Genomic DNA, 20,855 nt, shown 5'->3' with positions numbered 1-20,855 from the left:
ATACTTGAATTTTCTTTGCAAGCTTCATGACAGGCTCACTTACCGGAAGGGTCTTTTCTACCAGGGCTTGGGACACCTCCTGGGTCCAGAAGATGGAAGAGACACAGATAACCACCTGGCCAGGCCACTGCAAGACCCAGAGATTACGCGGGACCTGGGAAAGCACAGTGAGGCGGGTTGTAGGATCAGCTCATCTTGGCCATGTGTGATTTAAAGTGAAGGTTTAGAAACACCCTCCACCAGGAAAACAAAATCCTCCCCCACCTCAGGTGCTACAAGGCCTGAAATCTCTGGTCTTACTGATTTATGCCTCCTTCCCTGAATTTCATGAAGACAAAAACCACCAACAATCCCATCAGTTCTTTGCATTTTTTCCCTGCTCTCATCCAGGGACTTTTACATACTTAAAACTGAGGTTGTGTTCTGTTTTCAGAAAGTCTTCATAACTGCTCTTTTTGATGGCTACATAATATCGCAGTGCTAAGCCTCAGGTTTTTTTTTTTTTAGTCATGACCTTCCCCACCCTTTTTTTTTCTTAGCTAGAGATCAGGGGTCAGCAAACTGTGGCCTGAGGGTCAAATCTGACCTGCAGACTGTTTTAATAAATAAGGTTGTATTGTAACACAGCCTCCCCTGTTCATTTACATATTGCCTGTGTAAGTCCTGCTTTTTGCTGGACAAAGATAAAGTTAAATAGCTGTGATAGGGGCGTGTGGCCTGCAGAGCTGAAAACATTTACTATCTGGCCCTTTACAGAAAAAGTGTGCTGAGCCTTGCTACAGATATATTCCATGAAGTAATTTCATAAACATAGCTGTTTTTCTTTAATTGAGTTTCTGATTTAGAGTTTATCATCGGAAAAAGGATTGGCCTTTCATTTGCAATGCAAACACTACCACCAGGGAGGGACAGCAACATCAGTCAGCAATAGTTTGTTTGATGGAAGGGGTCCTGGGAATGGAGTTCAGGGCTGAAATCAGGAAGAAAAGGTACATAAAGTAGAGGTGATGGCATAAAGTTATATTCTGCCAGCTTCACATTAACCTTGCTAGGGTCAGACTAAAGGGCTAGTGTGACAGGTTCTTTTCTCTGAGGTCTTATGTAGTACCTGTTTCCCCTTAAAGCTTTGGGAGCCTAATGAGTTATGCCATTGGGGCATGTATAATGTCAGTGAAAAACCTAGAGGGGGTAATGCTTCAGTGGAAGGGGCTCTAAAGAGACCTGAGCCATCAATTCCCATCCACAGGAAGGACTGGCCCGTAGCAACCAGAGGGTCCTGGCTAATCGCCTTCTTTCCTACCTGCTGCTTCCACCCGTGGACGTTTCACCAGATATAAATTCATTCCCCCAGAATTTACAGGGAAAGGAAAGAGAGGCACAGAGGAGTCAGGTGCCCCTCTGCAAGAGAGGGGTGGGTTTTGGTGGAGGGCTGATAGAACGGATCTGTTCAGCCTTCTCCCCAAAGTGTCCATGACTGTAGCAATGTGTATCCCGATTCTTGTTTACCTCAGCATAGGCTTCGATCCCAAGTCTAATAACTTCCCGCATGCTGGTGAGCATCATCTGCTCCACCTGCAGGAGCCACTTTTCCACCATGCCCTGTGAGGCAAAGACAGAGAAGCAACAGCAGTTAGCCAGGGCCAGGAGGCAGGGATTAGGGGGCAGGTAGAGCCCAGTTCTCTACATGGACACGGCTGAAGGAAGGCCAAAGATTCAGCACCCCTTCAAGCTAATCTTCTTTCACTATTTGCTTTACATTTATTTACTGTATTCTAGAATGCCTACACCTTGTAGAGTCATTAGGGGATCTTTAACATGCATTTTTTTCTTGTCATTTTCTAAAACAGACCATTTCTTGGGAGGCAAACAAAACTGTTTAAATTTCAGTTAATAAAATCAATCATTCATTTCTAACAAACAGTTCTAACTCATGCGTTATTCCAGTGGTTCCCAAACTTTGCTGTGCGTTGGAATCATCAGGAGACTTTAACAAACATGGCTTCTTGGCTCCACCCCCGGCTGTTCTGATTTATTTGGTAGGGGATTTATTTGTCTGGGCATTGGGATGTCTTTTTTAAAGTTCTACGGGTCATGTGAATGTGCAGCAAGTAATTTAGTTTTAGAATTTCAGCTAACTGTAGCCAAAACCGTAGCTGTCGGCTAGCTGGAATCTGGTTTGGTGACGGGACCCCTAGTTGTTCAGCTTATATGTATGTGTGGGTGGCAAATATGGTCAGTGAAGTGAGGTGAAGAGTGCTTGTCTATTTCCACTCCAGAATGCTGTGCAGTTATATAAGGACATGTGTGAAACCCTGAGTTAATTGGCATCATATCTCTCATTGATTCCATGATGTTTTATTGACCTTTAAAAACAGGTGCCCCAGGAAGCTATCTGACTGGAGCAACCTTAGCTGGGCTTTGCTCATGGAAATATAAACAGTCTAAGTTGTCCGAACCTAATTCCTACTACTGCCTCCACATCAAATTTCATGGAAATACCTTCCACAAATTTAGCATGTTACTTGGATTGTAGTATAACCCCCATTTTAGAGATGGGTAAACTGAGGCCCAGAAAGATTGAGCTATGTCCCCAAAGTCACTCAGCTGTTAAGTCATAGAATTGGAATTCACATCCAGGCACCATGGAACTAGAGTCCCAGTCCTTAACTAATATGCTCTGTCCCTTTCTGTTTTTCTCTGTTATGAAGAAAGAACCAAAAGTGGATAAGGAGAGTTACTTTGGCTTTAGCTGGGTAGATTTTCTGTTTGAATGGAACAGTTTCTTTTTCTGAGCTGATCATCCCCACAATTTCCAAGTTTTCTGTAAACTCCAGCTTGGCAATTCCTTCAAAGCACTTCTTCAAGTGTGGCTGGACTCGGAGGGGATCCTTTGTCTCTGACAAGATCTCCAGTAGCTCATCATTTGACAGGAAGAAGAACCTATTTCAAAGCAAAGGGAAGATGGCAACTGGAATCTCTTCTGTGAGCTTCCATTTCCAACAAGGTGATGCTCCCCTCCATCTCCATTATGTGTGATAACAAATAAGGCTCAACAGTCGTAAGAGTACTAATTAATACATTTGTATAATTTTAAATTAAATGCATGATTTAGCTCTATTTTTAAGATAAAATTAATTTAAAATATATGATTATCAATAGCATTTTAAAAGTGCTGAGAATATTTAATTTTATTTCATAAATGTGCATAAAGAAATACTAAGATTTTCTTATCTCTGCGTGTGTGTTTAACTTACGGAGAAGATGTGGCCCAGAGAGGTTAAATGACTAGGTTTGAATTCCATTTTTGTCATTTACCAGTTTTATGTCTTTGGGCAGTTACTGTTTCTTTACTTATAAAATAAAGGCAATAATAATGTTTCCCAACCTAATAGGGTTTTTGTGAGGATTAAATAAGTTCATATGTTTAAAGTACTTACAGAAGCATCCTGGCATATGGTAAGTGCTTTATTAGTGTTGGCTATTATTAATATTTTTATTAGAAAACGGTAGGGGGAATGGGCATAGTGGCCCACACTTTAGGGATTTGCTGAGTGTGCCAGTTTGGATATATTATGTCCCCCAGAAAAGTCAAGTTTGTTAATGCAATCTTGTGGGCCAGACTTGTTAGTCTTTTGATTAGGGTGGAACTTTTTGACTGAGTGTTTCCATGGAGAGGTGACTCACCTAACTGTGGATGATACCTTTGGTTAAATTATTTCCACAGAGGTTGTGACCCTGCCCATTCAGGATGGGTCTTGATTAGTTCACTGGAGTACTTAAGAGAGCTCAGGAGCCGACACAGATGCCAACACTTGGAGACGCTTGGAGATGGCAGAAAGAAGGATGTTTGGAGATGCTAAGCTAAGAGATGAAGCCCAGAGTTTGCCACAGAGAAGCTAAGAGAGAAACCCTAGATGCTTAGAGAGAAGTGCACTGAGAGAAAGAAGCAAACCAGAACAGATTTTGGTACCAGAGAAGTGGGGTGCTGCTGAGTTTGCAAATATCAAATGTTGGAAGAGCTTTTTAAATGGATAAGGGGAAGACTCTGGAAGAATTGTGAGGAGCTTGACAGAAAAGGCCTATATTGCTTTGAATAGACTGTTGGTAGAAATATGGACTCTAAAGATACTTCTGATGAGGCCTTAAACAGAAATGATGAATGTGTAATTGCCAACTGGAAGAAAGGCGATCCTTGTTTTAAAATGGCAGACAATCTGGCAAAATTGAGTCCTAGTGTCAGATGGAAGGCAGAATTTGAAAGCTGTGAGCTGGGATACTTAGCTGAAGAGATTTCCAAACTGAATGTGGAAAATGCAGCCTGACTTCTCCTTGCAGCTTATAGTAAAATGTGAGAGGAAAGAGACAAGCTGAGAACTGAACTCTTGGGTACAAAGAAACCAGAAACTGATGGTCTGGAAAATTCTCCCCCATGTGAGGATTTAACCAAACATGGAATCTGACAGCCATTTCTGTACAAGCCAAGATTGGAGACAGAGTTATCCAGAAAGGATTTGTGGAGAAGTCCTATTGTCTGATGGTTTTGACCCCTGTGTGCTGCATGCCAAGCCAACAAATTTTTTGTGTGATCAGTATATAGAGAACCACTGTCAGTCTGGACTAAAAGGGACAGAAAAGGGACAGATTAAAGGAAAAATTTCTTCAGAGAAGGCAGAATCATGGAAGCCAAGGTCTGGAGCCAAGAAATCTTGAGCAAGGAGAGAGGAGGATTGGGTGAGCGGGGAAAGGGTGAGTTTGCCCCAGAGGCAGAGGGCAGGCCTTCTACCTCGATGCTCAGGAAGAGTGCTGCCACCCAAGTCTCAGAGAGGGTGGAACATATTCCTCAGGCATAGGGCAGAGCCTGGCCATCACCCCACTGTTCAGAGATGGGAGAGCCTTTGCCCTGGAGAGGCAGAGAGTCTGGTGGCACCCTGATGTTTGTGGAGGGTGGGGCCGAGAACAAGGTGGTCTCCCCAATGCATGGATATGTTGGAGCACTCATCCTAATATTTGGAGAGAAAAGAGCTGCCACAAAGGCCCTTGGAAAAGGTTGGACTCCTGCTTTCTCAAGCCCCAAGGAGAAAATATCATTCTATAAATGACTCTCAAACTTTGAAATCTAATGGAGTTTGCCCTGCAGGTTTTCAGAACTGTTTAGGTCCCATGACCCCTGTTTTCTTTTCAATTTCTCCCTATGGCAATGGAAACATTTATGATTTATGATTGTCCCTCCTTTGTATATTGGCAGCGGATAACTTGTTCTGAGTTTCACAGGTCCACAGCCAGAGAAGAATGTTGCCTTAGGACAAACCATGGCTGTAACTGATTTTGTTAAGGCTTTCTACTTATCTATATTGTGGTAGAATGAATGCATTTTTGCTTTGGAAAGAATATATATTTCTAGGGTCCAGGGGGTGAAATGTGCTGGGGTTTGGATATTTGACGTCCCCCAGAAAAGCCATGTTCTTTAATGCAATCTTGTGAGCCAGACTTATTAGTCTTTTGATTAGGGTGGAAACTTTTGATTGAGTGTTTCCATGGAGATGTGACTCACGCAACTGTGGGTGATACCTTTGACTAAAATTATTTCCATGGAGGTGTGGACCTCACCCATTCAGGGTTGGTCTTGATTAGTTCACTGGAGTACTTAAGAGAGCTCAAGAGCTGACACAGACGCTGACACTTGGAGATGCTTGAAGAAGCAAACAGAAGGACATTTGGAGATGCTAAGCTAAGAGATGAAGCCCAGAGTTTGCCCTGGAGATGCTAAGAGAGAACCCCTAGATGCTTAGAGAGAAACACCCTGGGAGAAAGAAGCCAATGGAACACTCAGTTTAATCTCTTCCCAGGTTTTGTGCTTCAAATCACTGCAAAAAGATCTGCTGGATAATGACACACTAAATAGACACCAAGGACATTTCTTAGTCCTAAACTATATATATATATATATGGAGAGAGAAAGAGGGAACGTGTGCAGGGAGCTCACTTTGTCCCCATATAAGAGAATACTAAAATTAATTTTTTAAAAGGCAAATTAGGATCAAACCTACATCCTAATCGGAGTTAAATCATGTAGAGTGATCATCCATGGTGAATTAAATATGAATGGATTATTGGAAATGGAGACTATCCTTTCTGGAACTAGCCCTCTAGACTACCTTGACTTTTACACAGAAAAACATTGACTCTTATGGAAAAAGAATCCAACATTTACAAACATACCAGAAACTAGAAAATTGGATGACAAAAGAATTAGTGGATATTTCTTAAACACAGTCTACGTGCTAAATGCTTTACATGTTCATTTAATCTGTACTACAAATATATGAGGTAGGGGCCATTGTTACATCCCTATTTTACAGTAGAGAACCTGAGGCTCAGAGAGATTTGCTGAAGTTCTCATGATTAATAAGTGGAAGAGCATGAATCAAGGACTAACTACAAAGGCCAGGCTTATGATCATGACTACTCTACCACCTTAATTGGGGAAATGACTATGACTGTTGGTTAAAGAGTGGATTCAGTCTCCACTAGTGTCCGTTCAATCTCACTCTAAACAAGGACATGAATATATGCCTCACCTTTGACTGCTGTCTCTTGGGGGATGGAAAAACAGGAGGGAATATGAAGATAGACCAGTAGAAGCCAATCCACAGTAGGAAAAATGTGATTCTACTGACATATAGGTCAAGGTGGCAACTTCAAACAAAAGAACACTGAATACCTGGGGAAAAATAGTCTCTTCTTCTCCAAGTAATCATTCAGCCCCCTCTGGATATCTTCCAACAGAAGGATGGCTTCTTGAAGCTTCTCAGACATCCTTGGCTGGTCTGCTGCCATCAGAACCCTGGAATCTTTCACCTGGGTTCCATTAAGAAGAGTGAGAATCATCATGAGCTTCACCTCTGACACTAACATCATCCCAAGTTCTGGAATTGGTCATTGAGCATGTGGCCAGCCCATCAACTAATGACCCCCTGCTCCCCTAACTGCCTCCTCAATTCCATGGGAGTCAATTCCTGGCAGTCAAGCTTGTGCAGCCTGACCTTGTTCCTGTTGCCATGGTTGACTGGGCTGGGGTTGGGCACCTGAAACAAACTGAGCCAATTATATTCTAACTTTTAGGAGTTTGGAATTAAGAATGTGACATTCTATGCTAGTCTGAGATGGCCTTTTGCACGAGGGGACTTTGGACCTGTGTGAGGGCCTTCTTTAACCATGTGACTGAGTGGCAGAGCAAGCCAGGCTGCAGAGAGAGATTGAAGCAGGCATGAGAAGAGGAGTAGAGATTAGAGGCCTGGAAAGTGCACTCTGAGTTCTTGATAGCTTTCCAGTTTCTAGATCCATCCTTTATAAAGCCTGGCTGCATTTCTGTCCTTGGGTTCCATGAGACAACCATTTGGTCTTTTTGTTTGAGCTTCCTCCAGTAGGTTTCCGTTAACAACCAAAGAAACTTAACTAATATTGTGATGGTAGAAACAGGGCAAAATGAGAATTGGTCCCACTGGCTGGGCTGATATAAATTCCTACTTATCTCACTCCTGCAAATGACCAGGGCATATAAATTCCTTTGAGACAAATTTGTGGCAGACTGAATTAAGTACCTCCTTCCAAAGACATGTTCTTAATCAGCATTCTTGTGGGTGTGAAGTTATTTGTAAACAGCTTTGAAGATGTTATTATTAGTTAAGGTGGCACTAACTGAGTCAGAGTGGATTTTAATCCATACTATGGTAAGCCTTTTAAGAGAAGGCTACACAGGAAGAAGCCAGAAGTAGGCAGAAAGTGGAAAAGCAGATACCAGGAGAGAGACATGGGCATGTGATGGGAGACAAAGATGTAAGCCAAGGACCCTAAAGGATTGGGGTAAGCCAGCACCAGAATACTATATATTTGGGGGGAAAAGCATGGCCTTGCTTTTTTTTTTTTTTTGTCACTAGTTTTTTTTTTTTTTCATCATTTTATTGAGCTATATTCACATACCACGCAGTCATACAAAACAAATTGTACTTTCGATTGTTTACAGTACCATTACATAGTTGTACATTCATCACCTAAATCAATCCCTGACACCTTCATTAGCACACACACAAAAATAACAAGAATAATAATTAGAGTGAAAAAGAGCAATTGAAGTAAAAAAGAGCACTAGGTACCTTTGTCTGTTTGTTTGCTTCCCCTACTTTTCTACACATCCATCCATAAACTAGACAAAGTGGAGTTTGGTCCTTATGGCATTCCCAATCCCACTGTCACCCCTCATAAGCTACATTTTTATACAACTGTCTTCGAGATTCATGGGTTCTGGGTTGTAGTTTAATAGTTTCAGGTAACTACCACCAGCTACCCCAATTCTTTAGAACCTAAAAAAGGTTGTCTAAAGTGTGCCTAAGAGTGCCCACCAGAGTGATCTCTCGGCTCGTTTTGGAATCTCTCTGCCACTGAAGCTTATTTCATTTCCTTTCACATCCCCCTTTTGGTCAAGAAGATGTTCTCCATCCCACGATGCCGGGTCTACATTCCTCCCCGGGAGTCATATTCCACGTTGCCAGGGAGATTCACTTCCCTGGGTGTCTGATCCCACGTAGGGGGGAGGGCAGTGATTTCACCTTTCAAGTTGGCTTAGCCAGAGAGAGAGGGCATGGCCTTGCTTTTGCCTAGATTTTGGACTTTAGCCTTTCAGACTGTGAGTCAATAAATGTCTGTTGTTAAGCCAACCCAGTGTGTGGTATTTGTCAGAGCAGTCTCACAAACTAAGACAAAATTCTTTATAAGTATGCCCCAACTTAAGCATGCTTGAATTAAAAAAGGAAAAAGATTTGAGCCTCTTAACAGATGCCACTCTCTCCCTTGTACACCTTGTGAACTTCTCATCCTTTAAGACTTGGTTCCAAACTCACCACCTTTGGAGGCCTTCTTTGACCCTCCCAGACAATGAAATCACTCTTCTGTATTCTAAAAACTGCATATATTTATGTTATAGCTCTTATTCACCTAAGCTTGTCTGACCTTCTCCTCTCAAGACAGTGAAATCTATGAAGGCAGAAATCATCTTCCAGCCATCATCAAATATTTTCTTATTCCTATGAAGACATCTGAGTCATCATAGGTACTGAATAAACATTTGTCGAATGACTGAGTGACTAAATGTGGATAACTATTTGAATTCTAAAGGGATTCTCAATCTCTAAACAGTTCATTGAATTATCTTGTAGCAAATAAAGCCTTCTACCTCATTAGAAATGATGGCTAAATAATACGAACTGCTAATAATCACCTCTAGGGAGACGGGATTTCAAGTCTTCTACTATGTTATATATTTCTATGTCTGAATTTTTAATAACAATGATAATTTTTGAAATGAGAAAAAAGACATAAAAATATTAAATTTGCAAAAATTCAGTTGAAACATATAAGTTTCAAGGAACAGGATGATGATGCACAATGAGGATGGCATCCCACGTGCTAGTGAGGTTTGCCAGGAAGCAGAAACTTACCGCTTGGGACATGATTGATTTCCAGTAACCATCAACAATGGCGAATTTCTTGCCCTCTTCTGGCATCTGGGCTATGATGTCCTCTGAACTGAAGATAGGTTCCAGGTATAGCCAGGTGGCTTGGCATTTCAACCAGGCATCCAAAATTTCCTGCACACGAACTAGCTTTTCTTCCCACTTCTGTGAAGTTAGTATTTCATATCTGAATCATTAGTCTGCCACGCTGCATTACAGACCCACATATCAAAAAAGTAGATGGATGGATTCATTCATTCGCTCATTCATTCATTTGTTTAACAATACCTATTGAGTGCCCCCTATGTTCTGGTCACTGTTCTATGCACTGTGGATAAAGCAATGAATGAAACAGACAAGAGTCCTTGTCCTCTTGGAGCCCCTATTCTAGGGGAATAGTAATAATAACAATAATAATAGTAATACATAAAATGCGTACTATGTGCCAAGTGCTGTTCTGAAAGCACTTATGTATACGAAATCAATTAATCCTCCAAACAGCCTTAAGAAGTAGATATTATTACAACCTCACCTCGTGGATGCAGAAACTGAGACACAACAGTTCTAGAAACTTGTCCAAGGTCACACAACTAATTAGTGTCAAAGCCAGAATTTGCACCCAACCAGTCTGGCTCCAGAGTCTGCCTTAAACCTATGCTGCTTCTCACAAATAATGGTCAAAGGCAACCAAGATCCCTGCCCTCAATTAATTTACATTCCAGAATACTGTAGTTCATAGGATATTCACATAATTTCCAAATGTATTTATATTTGATGCATTCAAAATTTCTCAACTTCTTTTTTGGCAGACTGTTCCAAAGGCTAAAAGTGCTTGGATGGTTATTGTTTTTAGTTTTATGTTAACTTTTTTCCAGTCAGTAGAGAGTGAGTTTCCTTGTAAACTGAGCTTGAAAACCTCCTGCCTCAGAGAAACCCAGAGTTAATGGGACATCACAAAACATTCAACCTCATTTCCTCTTACCCAGCATTCTGCTTCTATTGGTTTGATGAATGGAGAGCCACACATGGTCTGGGTCTTGATCACGTGGTCATCGAGCAGCAGTTGAATGTCATCAACTGCACACAGGATACTTGTGTCCTGCAAAGACACAACCACCCTGTCAAAACCATGCAATCCCCACTTTACATAGGGATGCCCAAGGGCTCATGGTTCAACTCTCCACCCCAATAGGGCAGGAATGCCTATCTTGCAGGGGATGGAATTTCTGTTTTCTTCCTTGAAAGCGTTCTTAAAAGACACTTATTTTCTACCTCCTTTGCAGAAATCAAATGTGGTCTAAGGCCAGACAAGCAAATTGCAACTGTTCGGGAGAGGAACAGTTCTGGCCCTTTCCCCATGCTTCTGCTCTGCTGCCCACTGCTTTCCTGGTTCAGCCTCAGGTGGGATCAGCTGCTAATCTGACTGTTAGGCCTAGACCCTGTTTCCCAGATGGTGTGGTGAGGTGCCCTGGGGCACTGCAGCAAATGCACAGTAAATCACTGTATTTTAAAATACATATTATTTTTTAATTCAACTTACGTATATAAGTTTTTTCAAACAGCTGTTACGTTGATAGGACATATATAATTAAGTGTTTTGGACCTAGTTACTTAATACACAGAATTATTATGTATTTCTTTTGGCCTAGAGGAGTCTGGGAAGCTCTGCCCTGTACGTTTGTAGGCCATATTTTGCTGGTAGGTAGGGTTACCTGTGGATGGCACGTTCCCTGGTGGGTTCATGTGACCAGCAAGTTCCTAAGGGTCTGTCTCTCTGAGGCAGGTCTGGTTTTTCTCTGGGTAAATAGGGTCTAGAATATATTCTCTCATCTATTTTTTTCTAGAGGCTCTGCATTGGGAGGCTTGTCCAGCGATTAATAAAGTGGTACGTTAATTCCCATTTTGCCACCACAGGCAGAAACTCTGAAGATTAGCCAGGTGTAACTGAGCTGTTCCCAGGACTCTTGCTTAAATCCTCACTTCAGCTCAACAGTCCCTACAGTGGCTAAGCCAGTGAGATCATGTAGCACCAAGTTTCAGGTAGAGGAAGCGTGTTGGTTCTGAGACCTACAGTGGCCTGGTCTTCCTGGGAGAGGCCCAGTAACTAACCCAGGCGTCCCCCTCCCATGGGCTCATCATAGTTCTTATCCAACTGATAGTTCCTATCCATCAGGATTATTGAAACTGGAGGGGAAAGAAGTCACAAAAGGGTCATATGCAGCTAGGAGGATGGGGGTGGCAGAAGTCTTCAGGATGTTGGCACTCAACCCAGGCTGCACATTAGAAAAACCAGAGGATACCCAGGCATTCTGGGGGCGGAAGGGCCAAGAGGAATCAATTGGGATTTTTTTTAAGCTTCCCAGGTGATTGCACTGTACAATCAGGTTTGATTTGCACAGCTTTCAGAGCCGATGGTCTGCAGGATGTGACTTTCTGCCTCTTCCCTTTGTGATTTACAGTGCATGCTGAGCAGCAAACACATCCTCACGCCCCATCCAAAGAGCAAGCTGGACCATAGATGCAGCTGAGTGAACACTTCCAGTTTATAACCTCCACATGCACTGCATGAACTCACATGTTTTCTACAAGTGCCAGTGAAAAGAACTAAGTTTACACCCTTGCTAATCAAAGTGTGGTCCATGCACCACAGCTTCATCAACCTGGGAGCTGTTTAGAACTGCAGAACCTACACTTTAACAGCATCTCCAGGTGATTCCTGTGCATATGAACACTTAGGAAGCCTTATCCTAGGCCCTTGGCTTTTGAGGGATCTGGGGGCTTTGGAAACCACCCTGGGGCCTCCCAGGGAGGTGGGAATTCAGGAGGCTTCTCAGCTCTGAGAAATCTTCTTGCTCTGGCTCAGAAGACCCTTTGAAAATGCATCCCTCTGCTGGTGACTGGAAGGAAGAGGAGACAGGAGCAAACTAGCAAGATGTAAAGGATTAGCCCTCCTGGACTCCCTACAATTCTGAATGAATCAACTCTGTAATCTGCATAATATATGGGGTTGCTTTCAGGGAGCTGGGCAGTTAGGGTCACACTCACAGTATCCCTGTATTTCATGAAGTTGAAAGTCATGTTGATCCAGTCCAACTTCATTTTCTCCAGGTTTTTCTCCAAAGAATATTCTTTACTGGCCGCTGCACCAATGGGCTCCAGCCTGAAGATAAAACACAATAGGAGGAGGCTGAGAAAACGGGCTAAAGGGGGGAGTTTCATTTCAGCCTTAAGAGAAATTAAAAAAGCCCTTACCAGAATGTTTACTAACCTACTCTGAGATTTGTCAGCTACCTTCAATGTCTTGCAAGGTTTCTCACCCTTGCCACTGATGACATTTTGGGAAGGATAAGTCTCTGTGGTGCAGGGCTGTCCTGTGCATAGTAGGACATCTAGCAGCATCCTACCTACTAGATGCCATTAGCTGACCCTGACCCTGCCCCCATCCCTGGCACTTGTGACAACCAAAAACATCTTTAGATGGTGCCAAATGTCCCCTGGGGGTGGAAAATCTCTCCTAGCTGAGAACCATTGTTTTACAGTTCTCTAAGACAAGACCTCTTCTTTCCATTTTTACTTATTCCTTACTTGTTCACATGCTGATTTCTTATTCAGACTTTGAACTTCTGTTAATTTATGTGATGGCTTTTATTCCACTTCTGGCTCCCTCCCCTTTTCAAAGACACCTGAGAGTTTTTCTGATGCTCTGGTCCACCCACCTACAGCCCTTTGGTTCCAGAGAAAGGGAGAGGGAGGAGAGGGGAAGACAAATTCCTTTCTTCTTGCTTTCATGTGGAGACCTGTTGTGTGGGTAAAGAGTTGGAAAGAAAAGTTCTTGGAAGGAGAAGTAGCGAGCCATTCCCTCTGCCTCAGTGCTGTTCTTCCATTGCATCCCAGAACGCAGAAGGGATGATCTGGTCTAATCTCTTACTTACAGGTCAGGAAACGGAGGCTCAGAGGAAGCAAGTGATGTGTCCGAAGACACAGTGCTGGTAGGTGGTCAAACCACATCTAGAAAGCAGTTCTTTTGACTCCCAATCTGGTGTTCCTTCTTCCCCTACTATGTGCCTTCTCCCCTTTTTGTCAGAAGGAACAACTGTTATTATTCCCACAGTTCCCACATGTTCAGCCAAATAGGGGACCAACTACAGAGAATAGAGGATCCTTCATTTAGCCTCATGAATGGAGGCAGACTAGGCACAGATAATTCCAAACAATGACCAATCAAGACGTCAGCAGTAGGGTCATCCCCCTAAAGGCTGCCTTCTTCGAGATGACCAAAATGAGTGGGCAGCATGTGGGGAGCAATTAACTAGTAAAGGCAGGTGCCATCCCAGGTGGGTAGGAGACGAGGCGTCCCACGGCCTGGCCGCCAGTACTCACTGGCTGTGTGGCCTCAGCCAGGCCAGTTGACAGGCCTCGGGGTCCCCATCTACCCATATTACAGGGTTGTTGGTATAACTAAATAAGACAGATGCTCACCGTGTACGTGATGAACCACTCAAGGGCACGACTTAAAAGGCAAAGGGCTGCATGGGGGAGGGGTTAATCAGTTTGGGAATCCATCAATGTATCAGGAGATGGCCTCGCCTAAACATGTTGGAGAGGCTCATCAACTGTGGGCTGTGATAAAGCTGTAATAAAAACAGTGTGGGATGGAGATGGGTGGGATCCAGGGAGCATCATTCCTCACTAAGAGGTAGTGGCTGAGTCCCTTGACATTAAATCCCTCCACGTGACATGCCTTAGCTCAGGAACCCTTCCAACAGTGCCAGTCACCTAACTACTATCATTCTTCCCACCTGAGAGGTAAGGACACCTGAGGCACACAGAGGTAGGTAAAAAACTTGGCTGCAGTATCACCACTTCTGGGTTGGTCACAGGCCAGCACGCTGACACAGAGAGAGGCAGAGTAGACACGTGTCAGCTCAGTCTCTGTCTCTGTAGATGGGCTTGTGTTTTAGACAGAAAAGGGTTAAGGCTCTGGAGCCAGCCTGCCTGTTCTCAAATTGTGTTTCTGTCAGTTACTAGCTGTGACTGCTGGCTTGTTACTGAAGCTCTCCAAAGCTCAGTTTATTCCCTCACCTGTAAAATGAGACTACTACTATTAGCTGGAACATTGGTCTGCTGTGATGGATAAATGTATTAATGTATTTAAAATATTGAGGGCAGCATAACTGTTCAACAGGTGATGTTTCTTGGGAATATCTTATTGGGGAAAAGGAAGCCCTTTAGTAAAATACCCTAAACCCAGGGAAAATGCATGGGTCTCTAGGCCTGCTTCTTAAAGAGGGACAGTAATGGGATATTGGGGGGCATCGGAGCATTGAGGCGGCAGAGAGATTGGGCGGCCAGGAAGGACCTTAGAATAGAATAGACCTGATCTGTCCCAGGATGGAGCAGGGGTTCTCAAACTCTAGTGTTCATCAGAATCTCCTGGAGCAGTGCTGCCCAAAGAAAATATAATGTGATCCACACATGTATTTTCAAAGTTTCTAGTAGCTACATTTAAAAATTTGAATAACTTCTTTTATTTAACTCAATATATGCAAAGCATTATCATTTCACATGTAATTGATATAAAATTATTAGATCTTTTGCATTCTTTTTTTCTCAATAAGTCTTTGAAATCCAGCATGTATATCTTTGAAATCCAGTGTGTATTTTACACTTAAAACACGTCTCAATTGGGATCAGCCAAATTTCAAGGGCTCAAAAGCCACGTGCGTCTAGAAGCTACTGTATCAGACAGCATTGACTAGGAGTATTTGTTAAACACAGATTGCAGGGCTACACCCCCAGGATTTATGGTTCAGCAGGTCAGGGTGGAGCCTGAGAACGTGCATTTCAAACCAGTTCCAGGAGACGCAGATGCAAGTTGTCCAGTCTACACTCTGGGAGCCATGGGTTCTGAAAATTTTCTAGTCATAACCCATCTTCAGATCTGTGGCTGAAAATTAAAGCCTCACCAGTAGCTAGTTAGCCCAAGTGAAGGTGATTAAAAAGTCTGAAGTCACACTAAACCAGAAAGAGAAAACCAAACAACCTTATATGAAGCCAATCATATCAATGTGGGGTTGCAGATACCTGGACCAAAAAAAAAAAAAAAAAAAAAAAAAATTCCCAAAGGAAGAGATGAGCCTTACTGGTCAATGAATTTGCCAAATCCAAATTCCAGCATGTTTAGGAGGCAAGTCGTTTCAGTGGGTTTTATTTCATAGCCGACTATCTCACTGATCTGCAAAGAAAAGAGGAAAACAGGTGTTCATCGTCCAAGATAGCGCTGTCCAATAGCACTCTCTGGGACAACAGAATGTTCTCTGTGATGTCCACTAGTAGCCACTGTCATACGGTTATCAAGCACTGGGGAATGTGGCCAGTGTGATGGAGGAACTGGTTTTTAAATTTCATTTCATTTTAATTCATTTAATTTGAATTTAAATAGCCACATGTAGCTATTTATTACTGAATTGGATAGGGTTTGGGTGGCAGCCTGGAGCTCAAGTTGGCATCTTGAGTGTCGCCATGCTTTTGTACTCCCAGGGCCCAGTACACAACTGGGCTCATGATCGAAGCTGCAGTAAGTGTTTGCTGAATGAAAGGACGAAGTCATGAGTACACAGGTCTGAGGATGCTAGAAAGGAGGAAAGGCTCCCTACCTCAAAGTATTCCCCCTTCTACCCCAGCATGCTAAGTTGTTGGAACTTTCCCATTCCTTTAGTTTAAATGCTATCCTAGGCTTATCTTTTAAGTGCAAATTTCCTAGAGAAAGGGCTTAAGTGAAGACTCTGAGAACTTTTGAAAACTTTTCTCAGTGACTGAGAGATCTGGGCAGCATGAAAAACCTCAACTCCTGCTCAATTTAGTTTCTCTCCGGCCCCAGTGGAACAGAAGAATGTCAGAAAAGGAAGGAATGTGAGCCATGCCATGTTCTGTCTTGTTTAGCCCTGTGTCCCTGATGCCTGTCATTTAGTAGGCATCAATAAGCATTTAAGGGGTGAATGCCAAATTCAAATGGCTTCCAGTCTGGAGTCTGGGAACTCCTGGAAGTCCACAGGGTGATGGAAGTAATATAAGTAATTAACATCTGTTGAGGACTTACTATGTAGCAGACAACTGTTTTAAGAACTTCATGCACTTATTTCATTCTCTCAACACTATGAGGAAGGTACCAATGTATTATCATTCCTGTTTTACAGACAAGGAAAGTGAGACAAAGAAATTAAGTATCTTGTCCAAGGCCAACCAGCTAATAAATGGCAGAATTGAGACTTGGATCCAATTCTTTCTGACTTCAAAGCACCTATCCATCATACTCTAATCTCTCTCAGAGGTCTTCCATGTACAGTCGTGCAGGTTGTATACTACACAATTCCAGAAAGTACAGTTTACCCTATAGTCCACAAAAATAGCATTCCCTAGAGTTGTGCAGTGCACAATCTGCACAACTGTTTCTGGTGGCCCTGGGCTCTCATTTATTCTCCAGTACCTTAAAGTGCAGCTTAGAACAACACACGATTACCTCTAGGATTAAATGACACAACCGTATCAAGTACTTAGGATACTACTTGTCCCATGTAAGGACTCAGAGATTGGTAGTCTTATTTTTACAGAGATTAACAAGGCCCTTGGCCCTCTAATTGTAAGAGCCTAGAGCTGTGCTGTCCAATATGTGGCCACTAGCCATTGATGGCTATTGAGCACTTGAAAGCAGCTAGTCCTAATCGAGATATGTTGTAAGTATAAAAACTATATTTCAAAGACTTAGTATGAAATATATAATGTAACATATCACATTACTCTTTTTTATACTTATTACATATTGAAATGATAATATTTTAGATATATTTGGGGGTAATAAAATATATTCATAAAATTAGTTTCACCCTACTTTTTAAAACACAGCTACCAGAAACTTCAAAATTAGATACGTGGCTCGCATTATATTTCTATTGGACAGTGCTATCCTAGAGGCCCAGTACATAGCAGTGCAGTTTCTCCCTAAGGTCAAATGCTATCTTGTTTGCCAAAACCAGCAGTCTGTGCCCTAAATATAGGGCACAAGCCTTTCCTGCTTATGTTCTGGGAAATGTTCAGAAACCTCAGCACAGCTACCCCATGACCCTAAAAGGTCCACATCTTCTAGCCTTGAGAGCTATAAGTGGCATGGACTTCAGACACCCCTGTCAGTGCCAGCATCTGTGCAAACGAGATTTCCGAATCAGGCACTAGGACGGTTCAGCCTGGCAACCTAGTGCTGTCCCTGGGGCGTCTTGTGGGGTTACTGACACTGCAGGCAGGAATGGGCTCTGAGTGGGGGCAGCCCCTGGGTGTAACTGGTGGCCTTTCAAACACCAACCCCCTTGCCCCCAACTCTTAACTGCTCAATTCATTTGGTTTCCACTTTAGAGGCTCACTGCTGGGGCCACACTGCACTCTTACCTACAGTTCACTGTTCCCTACCACCTGCTCCCTCCTTCTGACCTGATTATTGCCCCCTTTTTACCCTTCTAGGTGGAGTCAAACAGACCTAGATTCCAATTCCCTCCACCATAAGACAACTTCCTTAATTTCTCCAAGGCTCAGGTTTCTTATCCATGAAATGGAGATAATAAGAGCTCCTACTTCTCAGGGCTATTAAGAGGATGAAATGAGAGAATCCACATAAAGCACTCAATGCAGTACCTAGTATAGTTTGCACTCAATTATTTTTAGCTTTTATTGTTATTATTATTATTTTATTATCATTCTAGGGAACATCTTTTCCAATCTGTTCTTCTATGAATATCTAGGAATGGTTGCGATATTCAGAGTGCCCACGTGTGAGGTGGTGAGCAGAGCATCGTCATGGAGGAAGCCCCAGGTAGAGTGGATGACTTTCCAAGCTGTCCCGGAGTGTTTTATAAATGCCATTGATGAGAACACTTTTGATAGTGTTGATAGTGTTGTCTCATGGAGAGATCTATCACTTTCAGAGGCCATCTGTCTACTCAGCCTCCCTAACCACTCAAACAGGCCTAAGTTCTAGTTAGGCTAGGCCCATAAGGAACCTATGAGCACCGAGGTGCGGGGGCAGCTACCCCCATGCAGTCCCTCTGCTGGGGCATTTCAAGATCAAAAGTCCACCCAGATGACACTTTGCCCCCAACTGCTTTTCTTTACAACCTTTCCTTAGCTCTTGAGTTACATGGCTTTCTGGGAAATTGAAAGTGGCTCTTCTGTACAGAAAAATCCTGCATCTCTTGTGTATCAAGAACTCTGTCTTCCAAGGGAGAACAAAATGCTTCTAACTGGGTGGGGGCTCCCTTTCCTTGAAGGCCATACATGTGCTTTCAGATTGGGCCCTTCCAAAGACAATGTCCTCAGTCTGGCCATGGTTCCAAGAGAGGAAATTAAGGGCCAAGTCAGACAGCAATCTGCCCTGCAGAAAGCCAATCTCATCTCCACCTACCCACAGAACAAATCCCCGGTAGAGGAAGTTTCAAGGCCGTTGCCAGCCCTTGAATGTGACAACTCTTTTAGACACTCAGTGAGCTTTCCTTTTTCTGCTAAGTGTTCACACTGCACTTATCACCCTCACACTCAGCTGCTCATAAAAATCCTATTTTTAGGGAGATTATTTATTACTCTCATTTTTAGACTCCAAGGGTGCGAAGTTATTTGTGAACACAGCCTGTTTGCCGATGAAACGCCACATCAAAGTCAGCCCCACAGAAATCACCTGGCACCAGTAGCAGCCCCCGTCAGCCACTGGCTTAGGAAAACAGACAAGGAGACAGGGAACAAACACAACCATCAACAAAGGGGTCCCCAAAGAAAAGAGTCAACCTGTTCATGTGGAGAGGCAGCCAGTTCAACCCATATCCCACCCATTCCTTTCCTTCAAATGTTATCAGCCCCATTACTATCTGAAGTGGCTTCTCATTCAGAAACTTGACCCTGTAATGTTTCCTGCCTTCCAAGGGACTACCATGACCAGGGGTGGGTTGGGGGTGCTAGAGGTGGGCATAGGCACCTGCTGCCAGTGCCGGTGCTTCATCCCTGGGTTACAGGAAATGTTGAGGATTGGAATGTGCTGCTTGAACTTCTCAATCTTGACTTTCACATTCTCCGCTAGGCGCTTGGGTGCAGGCACATCAGCAAGGGTCTTGGTCAACTTATATATTGTCTTCCACATAATCCCTATTTCCTCTGCAATTTCTTCAGCATTCAGTAAATAGAGCGGCCCTGAAAGAGAAGCAGATGGGATGAGGGGAGGATGAGAACATCAAGTAGAGACTAGTCACGTGTACTTCTAATTCCCTGAATTTAGAATGACACCTATGGCACGATATACTGGAACAAGCACAGGCTCTGGAGTTGTCCTGGTTCTGAATCCTCCATTTAGTCAGTGAAATCTAGGGGATGTTACTGAACTTTTCTAAGCCTCAACTGTATCATCTGTGATATGGGGGTAATAATAGATACCTTGGAGGGTGACTGTAAAAATTAAGAGAGATAACATAAGTAAAATGTCTAGCATAATGCCTGGAATATAGTGGATGTCAATTTCAGTGTCAATCATAATTATTAGCTGTAGATGCTGTTTTAGTAGTATGAACATGTGCTCCACAGAGGCAGAACAATATTAACAATTGAGGAAATGTCGGAGAATGGGGATTATGGGAGTTCCCTGTACTGTTCTGGTAGCTTTCATGTAAGCTTGAAATTATTTTAAAATAAATTACTTAAAAATGCCTCATTAAAAAATGCTCCAAAACCTCAATTTCCTTCTCTCCCTTCTCTCTTATGGGAATATTTAGCATTTGGGTTTCACATTTAGCTCAAATATTTCCATGCTGCTGCTTCTCCTTGGATTCCTCCAATTTGTATTAACTCTTGCATTGTGATGTTGCTAATTTTCTCAGAAGTACTATTCTTTCAGGGATGCTGAGACTAAATATAGCTTCATTAATTTACCATGTTTCACCAACCCAAATTTTTGTTGAGTAATCAAAAGAGTAAAACTTAAAAAACAGAAAAGAAGAAAAGAAAAGTGACTTGCTTTCACAAGCCAGCAGCTATTCCGGGCACCAGGTTAGAGTGGAAAAGTACTAAATGACAACAGCGTGGATTGTACAGGAAAGGGTTTGACTGAATTATCAGTGTGACTTCACCAGTAGGATAACTAAATTAGGTAACGATGTTACTTCACTGTTCCCCCTCTATAGAGGTAAAGCGACTTGCCTGGTTACTTGCACTCAAGCTAAGGAGAGACAGAGTCTTTCCCAGTCTAAAGGTGATTCTTTAGAGGTAGCTTGAGCTGAGTTATCTATGTCTACAGCAAGAGGGAAGTTCTTGGGCTGATTC

General features: G+C 42.9%; 1 protein-coding gene across 5 annotated transcripts in view; it reads right to left on the bottom strand.

Moving 5' to 3' along the window:
* DNAH3 (dynein axonemal heavy chain 3) overlaps positions 1–20,855 on the bottom strand; it is a 208,830-nt gene that overhangs the window by 133,371 nt on the left and 54,604 nt on the right. For all 5 annotated transcript variants that reach the window (XM_037814725.1, XM_037814726.1, XM_037814723.1 and 2 more), the window contains 9 exons: positions 19,522–19,733; positions 15,653–15,744; positions 12,555–12,669; positions 10,492–10,608; positions 9,495–9,674; positions 6,722–6,858; positions 2,739–2,940; positions 1,507–1,599; positions 44–154 (listed from right to left, as the gene is read on the bottom strand). In XM_037814725.1, coding sequence (XP_037670653.1) covers positions 44–154; positions 1,507–1,599; positions 2,739–2,940; positions 6,722–6,858; positions 9,495–9,674; positions 10,492–10,608; positions 12,555–12,669; positions 15,653–15,744; positions 19,522–19,733 — 1,259 coding nt within the window. The remainder of the gene's footprint in view (positions 1–43; positions 155–1,506; positions 1,600–2,738; positions 2,941–6,721; positions 6,859–9,494; positions 9,675–10,491; positions 10,609–12,554; positions 12,670–15,652; positions 15,745–19,521; positions 19,734–20,855) is intronic.

This window comes from Choloepus didactylus, chromosome 21 (genome assembly GCF_015220235.1).
Source record: "Choloepus didactylus isolate mChoDid1 chromosome 21, mChoDid1.pri, whole genome shotgun sequence".
NCBI classification, from domain to species: Eukaryota; Metazoa; Chordata; class Mammalia; order Pilosa; family Megalonychidae; genus Choloepus; species Choloepus didactylus.
Note: the sequence above shows the minus strand (reverse complement) of the source record. Positions and strands in the feature narration are given on the sequence as shown.